At 48.9% G+C, this 12315-nt stretch overlaps 1 protein-coding gene across 1 annotated transcript in view; it reads right to left on the bottom strand.

Annotated features, from left to right (window-relative positions):
- MYO1F (myosin IF) overlaps nucleotides 1-12315 on the bottom strand; it is a 33884-nt gene that overhangs the window by 2764 nt on the left and 18805 nt on the right. The window contains exons 17-26 of the mRNA XM_061189057.1: nucleotides 12072-12157; nucleotides 8863-8944; nucleotides 7253-7359; nucleotides 6692-6790; nucleotides 6459-6603; nucleotides 1947-2061; nucleotides 1684-1853; nucleotides 888-1033; nucleotides 377-523; nucleotides 39-187 (exon numbers count right to left, since the gene is read on the bottom strand). Coding sequence (XP_061045040.1) covers nucleotides 39-187; nucleotides 377-523; nucleotides 888-1033; nucleotides 1684-1853; nucleotides 1947-2061; nucleotides 6459-6603; nucleotides 6692-6790; nucleotides 7253-7359; nucleotides 8863-8944; nucleotides 12072-12157 — 1246 coding nt within the window. The remainder of the gene's footprint in view (nucleotides 1-38; nucleotides 188-376; nucleotides 524-887; nucleotides 1034-1683; nucleotides 1854-1946; nucleotides 2062-6458; nucleotides 6604-6691; nucleotides 6791-7252; nucleotides 7360-8862; nucleotides 8945-12071; nucleotides 12158-12315) is intronic.

Raw genomic sequence — 12315 nt, 5'->3', positions numbered from 1 at the left:
CCTCTTCGTCTCTGTCTCCCGGTTCGGCGTAGACTCACTGGAGCTTTTGGGCAGTCCATCACCCACGCCGACCGAGAGGGTCCGGCCGCTAGCCTTGAGCATCGCCACGTCGCCGGAGCCACGGGAGAAAGTGACGCTGCGGGTGCCACCTCCGCCCCAGCCCTCCTTCTTCACCCGGAACTGTAGTCTGTGAGGAGAGGAGGAAGCTGTGGGGGTCCCCACCTTCCCCCAAGATGGGGTCACCTCCCCATCCCATCCTTGCCGGACCCGGGCTGGGGTGGGAGGGGGCGAGGCACGGGCTCATTTCGGCCGGTCCGTGAGGCGGAGGAGGAAGCAGTGCCCAGCCCGAGGATGGTGCAGGAGGTGAGGGTCGTACGTGTCGCTGAAGGTGAGGGGCAGGGGCCTCCGCACCGCCTCCTCGAAGCGCTTGCACAGGAGGCTGACGAACTCGGTCTTGAAGACGCTCTCCAGGAAGCTGTCGGCCGTGTCTTCTTGGAGGATGAAGAAGTCATCCTGCCTCGTGCTGGAGGAGGGGCGGGAGGAAAGGCAGGTGAGAGTGACAGGTGAGGCTGGCAGAAGGACTGACATTTGAGATGCGACAGGGGAGGGTCAGGGGTCAGGTAAGGGGCAAGTGAGGGGTTACACATGTGGGGGGAAACGGGAGAGGTGGCAAGGAGCTGGAAAAGGTGGTAAGGGTCAGGTGAGGGGACAGGTGCTGTTGGCAAATAAGGATCATGAATGCAAGGGCAGGTGAAGGCGACAGGTAGGACCAAGAGAAGGTTGCAGGTACAGCAGCAGGTAAGACGTTCAGGGTGACAGATGGGGTAACAAGTAAGAGGGCAGCTGAGAATGAAGGGGGCTGGCGGGGGTGCCTGTGGGAGCCCCACCTGAGGGAAACTCCCCGTAAGGCCTGGATCTCCAGCTTCTTCTTCAGGACCTCACGCACCTGGCCCTTCTCAGGTCCCTTCTTCACCTTCTCCCGCCCGATCACATACACACACTTGGGCGTCAGGATCAAGTCCCTCTTGATGGCCTATGAGGATGCAAAACCAGAGAGACTGGTGGTAGGAGCCCCGGGCATCGGCAGCCTGGCCCCAGGGGATCAACCTCAGGCAGAGAGGTAGCGCTGGCAGGTCAGGTGAAGGACAGGTCAGGTGAGGGTCCCTCCATGTGAAGCTACATGAGTGGTTACTTTATGTAAGAAACAGGAGGTTAAGTAAGGGTATATTGGCTAGAAAGGGGTTTCTGGGCAGTGAACAGGTACAGGGTAGGTGAAGGTATGCCTGCTGGACATGGGTGCCCAGGACCGATGAGAGTTTACCTGTGCACAGGTGTATTTGAGCCAGGTGAAGTTGTGTCTAACTGAGAGGTCTGTCTAGACTGGGTGAGAATGTACTTAATGGATAGGTATGTCCCGGATAAGTGAAGGTGAATCTGTGGTCAGGGCTTCTGAACAAGGTGAGTGTGTAATTATGGACAGATGTGTCTGGCCAGGTGAAGATGTACCTGATAGACAGGTGTGTCTGGGCTACACGAGGGCGTATTTGATGGACAGCTGTATCTACATTAGTTGAGCCTATACCTGTGGGCAGGTGTGTCTGGGCCAGATGAGGGTGTACCTCTGGTGGGGGGTGGCCAGGCTGGGGTCAGGGTCCCAGATGTGGCCGCCTGCTAGTGCCTCACCTTGAAGCGGCGGTCGTACTTGTTGACCGAGTCAGCAAAGTCCACTCGCTCCCTCTTGCCCAGGAACTGACGCAGCTCCGGCCGCTCCTCCAGCCCCAGGTAGTCCCCGACGAAGTTCCTATTGATGCTGTTCCGTCTCCGCTCCTTCTTGTTCAGCAGGATGTTGGAAGCTGTGGCGACACAGGGTGGGGGGCAGAGGTCACAGCCTGGCTCCTCCAGGCCCCTCTGTCCTCAGCCCCAGCCTCCCACCTGCAGCCTCTCACCTTCCTCCCGCATCTCCTCGTACTTCCGGACTGCCACATGGCGCCGCCAGGCCTTCTGGATGGTGCGGGCAAAGCCATCGAACTTGCGCTCTCGCATCTCCTCCAGAAGGAAGAGCTGGGCAAGAAGGAGGGCCCATGGGTCCTGGCATCTCCCCGGGGAACACAGTCTCCAGTTTCCCCTGAGCCCACCCCACCCACGTGCTCTTGCTGACAGGCACCCGCACACATCCTCTTACACTGTGGGCAAAAAATTTTGTCTTTCTCCAAATGACCAGACCCAGGGTCCCAATACGGGGCACAATCTTCTGCATTAAATTATAACTGCAGGTTTGTCTTGCTGGGTTCAAATCCCAGCTCTGCCACTTACTAGCTGTGTGGTCTTACCGGAAATGGTATAACATCATGGTTTCTCATGCTAATTAAGCTATGGCATGTCATCCATGTGAGGTACACTTCAGTTTCAGAGATGTTAGAAATGCAAACCAGTGTGCATCTTGGAAAACCAACAAAGTACTGCAGATATGAAAATCTGATGGATAGGACTGGGATGTGACCGACTACCACATGGTTGTGCAGTATACAACCTGCACACCCATCCATGGCAGCCCTGGAAAGGAAGCTTTCACAGAAAGCAGAGAAAAGGCTTTTGAATTTTAAGAGTCTCCACCCACAGGGGACTTAGAGAATAAACTATATTAGAGCAAGTCATCTGGAACAATAACCGGTGACTATATCAGGGAAAGGAACCTACTGGATATGCAAATATTACAAATCTACAGTAATAAAAACAATGGGGTGCTGGTCAAAGAATAGAACAACCAGTTGGACCAGGATGGATGATGGGGAAATGTCATAATTCAAATGGAAATTTAGTGACAGAAGGGACAGCATTGTCAATCAGTGAAAATGGGAAAAGTATTGAAAATAAAGTCGGGCTTTATTTAGAAAAATAATTGACATTTCACCCAGAGGGGTTTCTCAAATACACAAATATCACATCACTGCTGAAAGCGTGGCTGCCACTTTGCTGACCAAGGTGGCTGATGTCTCCCAGAAACCCCAGGCTTCCTTGCCAGGACTAAAAGAATTCTCACTTTAAAAATATATACCTTGAAGGACTTTTAAAGCTGTGGGTGTTTAATAACTGTTCATAAAAAGTGGGGAGTTCTCATCAGGAAAAAAAAAACATCGCAGGTTCACAGGTTGCAGGGAGTTGACTGGCATTTACATCTTCTTTTGATTCTCAGACCAATGCTCTGTGGGTCCATGGGTATGTGTGCAAAGCACGTTCAAGTAATGCCTTGTATAGGGTGTCTGGAGGGCACGTAAATGCATTCTGTGGTTTGCCGAGGGAAGGACAGTTATGAGTAAAGGGAGACCAGCCATGCAGAACTGGGGGTGGGCCAGTCAACCAGGACAAGTGTCCTCCAACCTTGTTATTTCTGCCCAGTGAAGAGGATTTGTTTTCAGTTTGGGAAATGAATCTTCCTGTCTCCAGAGTTTTAAAGGCATCTCCTTTATGCTGGGAAAGGCAGGGGTGGGTGTGCCCCAAATCTGAGCTTGGCCCTGGTGTACTGGGTTGAATAGCGTTCTCCCAAAACTCCTGTCCACTTGGTGGGAACTTATGATTGTGACCTCATCTGGAGAGAGGGTCTTTGCAGATGTAACCAAGTTAACATGAGGTTATACTGGAGTAGGGTGAGCCCTAAATCCAGTCTGACTGGTGTCTTTATAAGAAGAGGGAAATTTGGACCCAGACACACAGAGGAGAAGGCCATGTGATGCCAGAGGCAGAGACTCTACACTAAGGATGTAGAGGTGATACATCTACACACCAAGGAATGCCAAGGATTGCTGGCAATCGCCAGAAGTTAGGGAAAGGCGAAGAAGGATCCTTTCCTGGAAACTTCAGAGGGAGCATGGCCCTGCTGACAGCTTGATTTTGGATTTCTAGCCTCCAGAAATGTGAGAAATTAAATTTCGGTTGGGTTAAGCCATCCAGGTACTTTGTTATAGTAACCCTGGGAAACTAATACACCTGGGATGATGGGCCATGAAGGCCGATAGGTGTGTAGAACATTCAAGGTATTTTGAGTCCACGTTTAGAAGAAACAAAACCCAAACCTAACATAAGTGCATTTTTAGTTGAGAAAGGCTCCAACTCCATTAAGTAATTTAATTCTTTGACCAATTTTTGATCTGGCACAGTTAAATTGTTTCCATTTTACTAAAATTATTCTCATCAGGATCAGGTTTTTTTCTGTGCAAAATTTCAGTCTTTTTCCTTATATAACTTTCCCAGCAAGCTTTTACCTTTGTGAATTTCATTATTTCCAGCTGGTTCACCTTCTCCACCTCAAAATGTGCAGACTGCAATTTTGGTCAAAATTTGATTTTACCTTCTATCGTCTTAGGCAGTGCTAGCTTTATTTTGTCTGTTTTTTTTCAGTGTCAATTTTTATCTTTTCCTTTCAGAGTCAGATATTGCAATCTGCCAGTAACCAGCAAGATGGATTCTCTTTCTCTCTCTTTCCCTCCCATTTTCCTTTTTTTTTTTTTCCTTCCGTTCCCTCTTTCCTTTCTTTTTTATCTATTACCACTTAAATTCTTCCAGGTGCAGTTTTAGCCTTGGACAATTTTGGTTTGTGCTAAGTTTCTACTGCTAACAATATCTACTTTGTATGCTTTGATTCTAGACTGTTTTTATTTCTTGGAGCAAAGTGCCTCCATAGGGAAAAGCTCTAGGAGGTAGATGCAGACACATTTGGGGGATGAAGAATCTGGACCTCCCAAGATAGATTATTTTCGTAGCTATGAAATCTCTAGAGCCTCCACCCCACTGTGTTATGTTTTTGCTTTGATGAGAGAACAGTTACTCGTAAGTTACAGTAACATCAAGGGAATCACGCAGACAATCTCCTGGTTGTCTTCATAAAGTCCCTGAGATGCTATAGAGCAGGTGCCATGATTATGCAGGTGATGGGCACCCACCTGGGCCTGGCCCACGTCCCCAGCATACCTTTCTCTGGTGCTACAGCTTGTCCTGGGCTGGGGAACCTAAGATTCCCTTGGGAGTCTGGTGAAGCAGTACAGCTCATTGAGATGACCATTTCCCTGTGTGCTTTCCAATCCTTGCACTGAAGCAGGGGGCCAGATGGGCCCTTAGGGGATTCCTAGCCTTGGTTTTTTGTTATTCTTGTCATTGTTGTTGCTTTTTAAAAAACTCCCCCCACCCCAGCTTTATTGAGATATAACTGACATATAACACCGTGTAAGTTTAAAGTGTACATGAGTTAATTTGATGCACATATATGTTGCAAAATGATTACCACATAGGTTAGCTAACCCCGCTGTCCTGTCACATAATTACCATGTCTTTCTTGTGGTGAGAACATTGAAGATCTACTCTCTTAGTAAATTTCAGGTATAAATACAGTACTGTCAACCGTAATCACTGCACTGTACCTTAGATCCCCAGAACTTATTTGTCATTGCTGCTTTGTTTGTTTGCTTTTGCCCCTGGAAGCAGAGGTGGCATAATGTCAGTGGTGCTTCTAGCCTTCTCATAAAAGGCTAAGAGCTGGGAATTCCCTAACGGTCCAGTAGTTAGGACTCCATGCTTCCACTGCAGGGGACACGGGTTCAATCCCTGGGGGGGGACCTAAGATCCTGCATGCTGCGGGACGGGCCAAAAAAATAAAATAAAATATCCATCTCACGCATATATATGGGCTAAGAGCTGATGACAGCACACTGGAGGGATTATTCCTATATTGGAGGATGTGGAATGAGGTTTGTCTTGGAAATATCAGGGCCCGAATAGGTCAGGTCTTGGAATAAGAAAATTGCCACTTTGACCTGAATCTCAGGCCCAGGGACTCAAATGTGTTCATGAACGAAGGAATGAAAGAAGAAAAGAGGAGAAAGAAAACAAGATAGGAGGAAGGAGGGCAAAGGAAAAAATGAAGACGGTAGAAAGAAAAAAGGGCTGGAGGAAAGAAAGAAGAAAGGAAGGGTCAAAAAGACATTCTGAATTCCCTGGCAGCCCAGTGAGTGGTTAGGACTCCATGCTTTCACTGCTGAGGGCCCGGGTTCAATCCTTGGTTGGGGAACTAAGATCCTGCAAGCTGTATGGAACGGCCACAAAAAATAAAAAAAAGAAAAAGAAAAAGACATTCTGGATAAGCTGTGAGTTCTCATCTCCTCCAAGGGGATGTCACCGCAGGCGGCCATGTGTTTCTTCACCTGCTTGCTGGCCACCATGGACCGTTCAGCTAATTTAGTTTTTTTTGAGCACCTACTACGTGCCAGGCACAATGCCTCGGACTTTCTGTTTTGTCTAATCCTCGCCCTGATCCTGCGGTGTGGCTATGACTCTCCCCACTTTCTAAATAGAGAAACTGAGGCTTGGAGGGGAGAGGAAACGTGCCCACAGTCGCACAGTGGCCTGAAGAGCAGGACCACGCAGGTGATGCTGGTGTCTGTCTGTCTGTCTCTCACACACACACTTACGGACTCAGGGTTCTTGACGAAGACCTTGGTGCTCCCCATCTGGTACTGGTCTGGCTCCATGTTGACTGCCCGCAGCAAGTGCTGGACCCCCTGACGCTCGTCCCCACGCCAGTGCGGCCACGTCTCGGGGGTCAGAATAGCATACCTGGAGGGGGAGGGCAGGGGAGGGTTTGAGCAGCTAGCAGGGTGGCTGGGTGTTGGGGCCAGGGTGTGTGTGGCGGAGGGCGCCTCACCTCTGCAGGAACTTGGCAAACTGGCGGCGGTAGGCGAAGCCTGCCCGGCGCACCCTGATGTTCTCCTTTAGGCCCAGATACTCCACCTGGTGCTTGACCCTGGAGGGAGGGCAGCCTGAGTCCCCTGGTGGTCCTGGGAGTTGGGGGGGGGTGTCTGGATTCGTGCTGGAGGCAGTTTAGGGGGTGAGTTCCGAGGTCTAGGGAGGGAGGTTCACTGCTGGCCACAGAGGCCTGCTTGAGAGTTAGTTTTGTGCATTGGGGGGGCCTCGGTTCTGGGGGATCTGTGTTTGTTTGGGGGTCAGTTTCAGTTTCAGGGGGTGGCACATGGGGTTTGGGGAATGAGGGGGACCGTGTTAGTCCCTGGGGCATCCTACAGACAGTCTGGGGTCCTCCCTTGGGGTCTTGATCAGTGTTAGGTATAACCCTGGGGCCCTGAGGGGTTTTGCACTGGTCCTAGGGGTCGGCTTGGGTGAGCCCTTTGATGGGTCCCACGACCCTGGGGGGGTTGTGGAGGGAGGTTCAGCTGGTGTGGACTGGCCCAGATGGGGCGGGGTGGGTCACCTGTTCTCCTCCCAGTCACGGGGCCTCTTGGTCTCGTTGGGCTTGATGCAGCGGAGGTAGTGGGGTGTGCACCTCTTCAGCGTGGATACCAGGTCGTTGGCTTGTTTCTAAGGGAGCGGGGAGAAAGTGGGGGTGGGGAGCACAGATGGGACCCTCTGGCCTCTCTCTTCCCACCCTGAATACAAGAGACAGGACACACTGGCTGGGTGTGTGGCACCTGATGGACCACGGGCTCAGGTGTCCCTGGTCCATTCCGTATGTGACTCTGTTAACACATATCACATGGGGTTGATATCGTGCATCTACCTGACCCTCAAACTGCAAACCAGGAGCTCACATGTCTGCCATATTCACCACTTAGCCTGGCACATAATAAGTGCTCAGTGAACTTTTTTTTTTTTAAATTAATTTGTTTATTTTTGGCTGCGTTGGGTCATCGTTGCTGCGTGCGGGCTTGCTCTAGTTGTGGCGAGCAGGGGCTACTCTTCGTTGCGGTGCGCGGGCTTCTCCTTGTGGTGGCTTCTCTTGTTGAATGTTTGTTGATGGAGTAACTGAGCACGCGGGAGCATGTTGCCCAGACATTTCTGCCTGTCCTTTGGGGCACAGTACTTTGGAAGCAGAGAATCACGTGTGTGTGTCTGAGAGGCTAGGGTTGTGCATTTTAGTCCCTCAGGGGAGACTACAAAGGAAATCATTCCAGGTGGGAGGATCGGGGGAGCGGCAGGAGAGACCCCGGTGTGGATCACAGCTCTGCTGTGTGATCTGGGCCAGTGACTGCGCCTCTCTGAGCCTTGGCCTGCCATCTGCCAGATGGGACTAGTCCCACGTCTGTAAAGTGTCTTGTGTTTGCTGCCAGCACTCATAAGTGCCCCATATATGGTTATTGAAATATTATTAGGATGGGACACCCATGTTCATAGCAGCACTATTCACAATAGCCAAAAGGTGAAAACAGCCCAAGTGTCCATCAACGGAGGAATGGATAAGAAAAAACGGTATATCCGTAAATGGAGTATCATTCAGCCTTAAAAAGGAAGGAAATTCTGACACATGCTTGAACCTTGAAGATATGCTCAGTGAAATAAATCAGTCACAAAAGGATAAATGCTGTCTGATTCCATTTATAGGAGGTCCCTAGAAGGGTCAAATCCATAGAGACAGGAAGTAGATGGTGGGGGCCAGGGGCTGGGGGAGGGGATGGGGAGTGAGTGTTTCATGGGGACAGAGTTTCAGTTTGGGAAGATGAGAAAGTTCTGAAGATGGATGGTGAGGATGGTGGCACAAATGCAAACATACTTAATGCTGCTGAGACGTATACTTAAAAATGGTTAAAATGGTAAATTTTATGTATATTTTACCACAATGAAGAAAAAAGTGACATGACCAAAAGACCAAAAAACCAAAAACCAAAAAACATTAGGATGATGGTTCACTTCTGGATTTAGGGAGTTAGGAGGACATTAAGGAAGCTGGTCCAAGCTCCTTCACCCCAGAGCTGGAAGAAGGCCCTGGTGAACAGAGGGTGCCAGAGGGAGGGGCAGAGGCCCTGGGATGGGGGGAGGGATTGACGTTGGAATGAGCGAAATGGACCCATCCCTCCCCATGCCCACCTTGATCTTGGAGCCGGCTGTGCTGGGGCGGCCCTTCTTTTCTACATCCAGCTTCTCGGGAAAGAGCATCCGGAGGAAGGCCCTGGGCAGGGATAGAGGGGAGGTTGGAGGTGCAGCTGGAACTTGGGTGCCCTCCCAGAGGTGGGCTGTCTAGGTGCCTGGGACCCAGAGGACATGCTGTACAGTACGGTTCTTCCTTAATGCTAGGGGGTGTGATGGTGAGAATCAGAAAGTTGGTTTTGTCCTTTTGGTTCCTTGCTTTATTTGTACTGTTACTTTTTCCTCCATGTCCATGTATGACTTGGGTAGCAAGTAAAATAGAACAAAGTTAAGCTAAGTGATGCAGCATCTTGGGCAACAGGGGCAGGTCCCCTGGGAGGAACCGTCTTACAGGCACAGGCTTGCACGTATGTGCAAAGAAATATGGACAAGGATCTTGTTGCTGTAGCTCTGTTTGTGATAGCCACAGATGGGCACAACTTAAGTGTCCATCAACAGGGGATCAGTTAAATTCACTTTGGTGAAACCGAGCAGGACCCTGTGGGGCCTTCCCGGAGACTCCCCCGCCATGTCCCCTGCCTCTTGTTTGTAGAAAAGCTTTAGCCTCCCAGGCCTTCTCTGAGTTCCAAAGAGAAAATTTAATCAGGAAAGTGAGAAAATGCAGAAACAAAGGAAAGCAGCCAAGCAAGACAAAATAATAATAGTTCAGCCGTAAAACAAAGTTAAGGACTTTTAGTTCCTCCTCAAGGGCCATAGATAATATCCTGAGCCATATCCTTGAGTTGTTTTGCAGATATTAAAACTCCCATCAGGTAGAAGAAGCTAACTATATGCTGACCACCAGTGCATAGACCCCAGATTGGCTGGAACCAGAAGGTTGATGATGGAGATTCCAGAAACATCACTCTGTTACCTCACCATCAGCCAATCAGAAAATTGTGCATGAGCTGATCACACACCCTGTGACCCTCTCCCTCATGCTGTCTTTAAAGACCCTTCCCTGAAAGCCATCAGGGAGTTTGGGTCTTTTGAGTATGAGCTGCCTATTCTCCTTGCTTGGCCCTGCAATAAGCGCTGTACTTTCCTTCACCACCACGCAGTGTCAGGGGGTTGGCTTTGCTGTGCATTGAGCGAGGGGCCCGAGTTTGGTTTGGTAACATTGTTACATTCACAGCTTCTTCCTCCTTCTCAGTGAGATCTTCCCTAACCACTATAACCCAGAAGAAGTGGACTGCTTAATAGATGCAGAGTATGTGTTTAGGGTGATGAAATGTTTCTGAACCTAATAGTGGTGATTGTTACACAACATTGTGAATGTACTTAATACTTAATGCCACTGAGCTGTATACTTTAAAACGGGTAGAAAGGTAAATTTTATATTTTGTGTATTTTATCACAATTAAAAGAAAGCAAAAAAAAAAAAAAAAAAGAATGAATGATGCCCTTCTCACTGTCTACCCCTTACCAACTTAGTTTTTCTTCACACTTGTCCCAGTGGTTCTCACACCTCAGTGGGCACCAGAATCACCAGGAAAGCTTGTTGAAACACAGATAGCTGGGCCTCGCCCCTGGAGGTTCTCATTCACAGGTCTGGACTGGGGGCCAATAATTTCTAACAATAATTTCTGGTGATGCTGAGGGTGCTGGTCCAGGGACCCCACTTTGTGAACCACAGCTCTAACTCTGTGCTTTACAGTATGGCAGCCATGGGTCACACGTGGTTCCTGAAGCCCTTATAATGTGGCCTGTCCAAGTTGAGATATGCCGTGAGTGTTAAAATACACACTGGATTTCAAAGAGTATGCAGTATGGAAAAAGAGAATGTAAGTATTTCATCAATAATTTTTTAGTACTGATTGCATATTAAAATACTACTTTGGGTATACTGAGCTAAAGAAAACATTAAAAAAATGTCACCTGTTTTACTTGTTCACCTTTTTACTTTCTTAAAAAAATTCTTTCACTGTTTAATATTCCACAGACAATTAGTTGTATGGTAAATCTTTTACTACAATTCTGTTTCTTAAAAAGAACAAACCCTAGACGAACTCTGACCAGCAGATGTGTTTTGTTAGGTACACATAGCTTTCTTTTTGTGTGTGTGTGTGTGTGGTAAAATACACAAAACAACATACAATTTACCATTTAAATCATTTAAAAAGGTACTATTCACTGGTATTAGGTACATTTACATTGTTGTGCAACACCTTTTTACTTTTTAAGTGTGCTTACCAGAAAGTTTAAAACTACACGGGTGGCAGGAATGGGGACTGACTGCAATTTGGCATGAAGGATCTTTTGGGGTGATGCACGTGTTCCAAACTGGATTGTGGTGATGGTTGTACAACTCTGAACATTTACTAAAAACCATTTCTTAAAATGGATGCATTTAATGGTATGTAACTTATACCTGAATCAGGCCATTTAAAAATAACTACGTGTGTGGCTTCAGTTCTATTGGATGTGGAATAATATTGGACAGCATTGCTCTAAATCAGTGGTTCCCAAACTCTAATGTACACATGACTCCTGGGGTCTTGCTAAAATGCAGATTCTGATTCAGTCCATCTGAGGTGGAGCCTGAGACTCTATGTTTGTAATCAGTTCAGAGGATGCTGACGTTACTGGTCTAGTAACCACACTTTTATACGAACCACTGTCTTAGAACTTTCACCCATGCTATATTCTATTTGCCTTTTTTTCCCTCTAGTTCAATGTCTGTCTCGCCACTTGGCTGTCAGCTTGATGAGAGCAGCTGTGTTCTCTGACCTGTTCAGTCCTCTACCCCCAAAAGTTCAAATGATGCCTGGTACACAGCAGCGCTTGAATAAAATTTTGAGGTATAAAAAGATGGAACCCGGTATGCTGCTGTGATCAGGGAGATGGATCCATACATATGAATACAGAAAAATGCACAGCGAGATGTGTTTTCACTGCGTAAAAAGGGAAGCCGTCCACACCAGCACAGATGCTTAGGTTTGCAGAGGGCAGCGTTGGAAGGGCCATAAGGAACTGCTGCTAGGGCTTTCCTCACTTCCCGCTGTGGACCTCGGGCTACTGTTTAATCAGAGCCAGTCATTAGAAACACAGCCACCCCCCGCCCCCAAAGTTTATGGCATGATGGGAGCTCTGGGGAAGACAGGGTGGTCTCTGGGCCTCCCCCATCCCCACAAGGAGCTGCCCAGAGGCTCCCGCCTGGGACCACTCACTGCTCACTGGTCTGCATCAGCTCTATGAGGTCGGAGAAGAGGACATCACGGTTCCTCTCGCAGAAGCCGCTGACATCATAGGATACCTGGAGGAAGGCGGCATGGGAGGAGTTAGGGACTTAGGCAGAGGGTCTGGGGGGGCGTCCTGTGGGGGCCTGCTCTGGGGTGAGAGGACTGGGTGGTGTCTACAGTTCAAAATAGGGGTTCGGGGGCAGCATGGGCCTGGGGGCCCTGGAGGTCTGAT

This window comes from Eubalaena glacialis, chromosome 4 (genome assembly GCF_028564815.1).
Source record: "Eubalaena glacialis isolate mEubGla1 chromosome 4, mEubGla1.1.hap2.+ XY, whole genome shotgun sequence".
Lineage (NCBI taxonomy): Eukaryota > Metazoa > Chordata > Mammalia > Artiodactyla > Balaenidae > Eubalaena > Eubalaena glacialis.
This window is presented reverse-complemented; position numbering and strand designations above follow the sequence as displayed.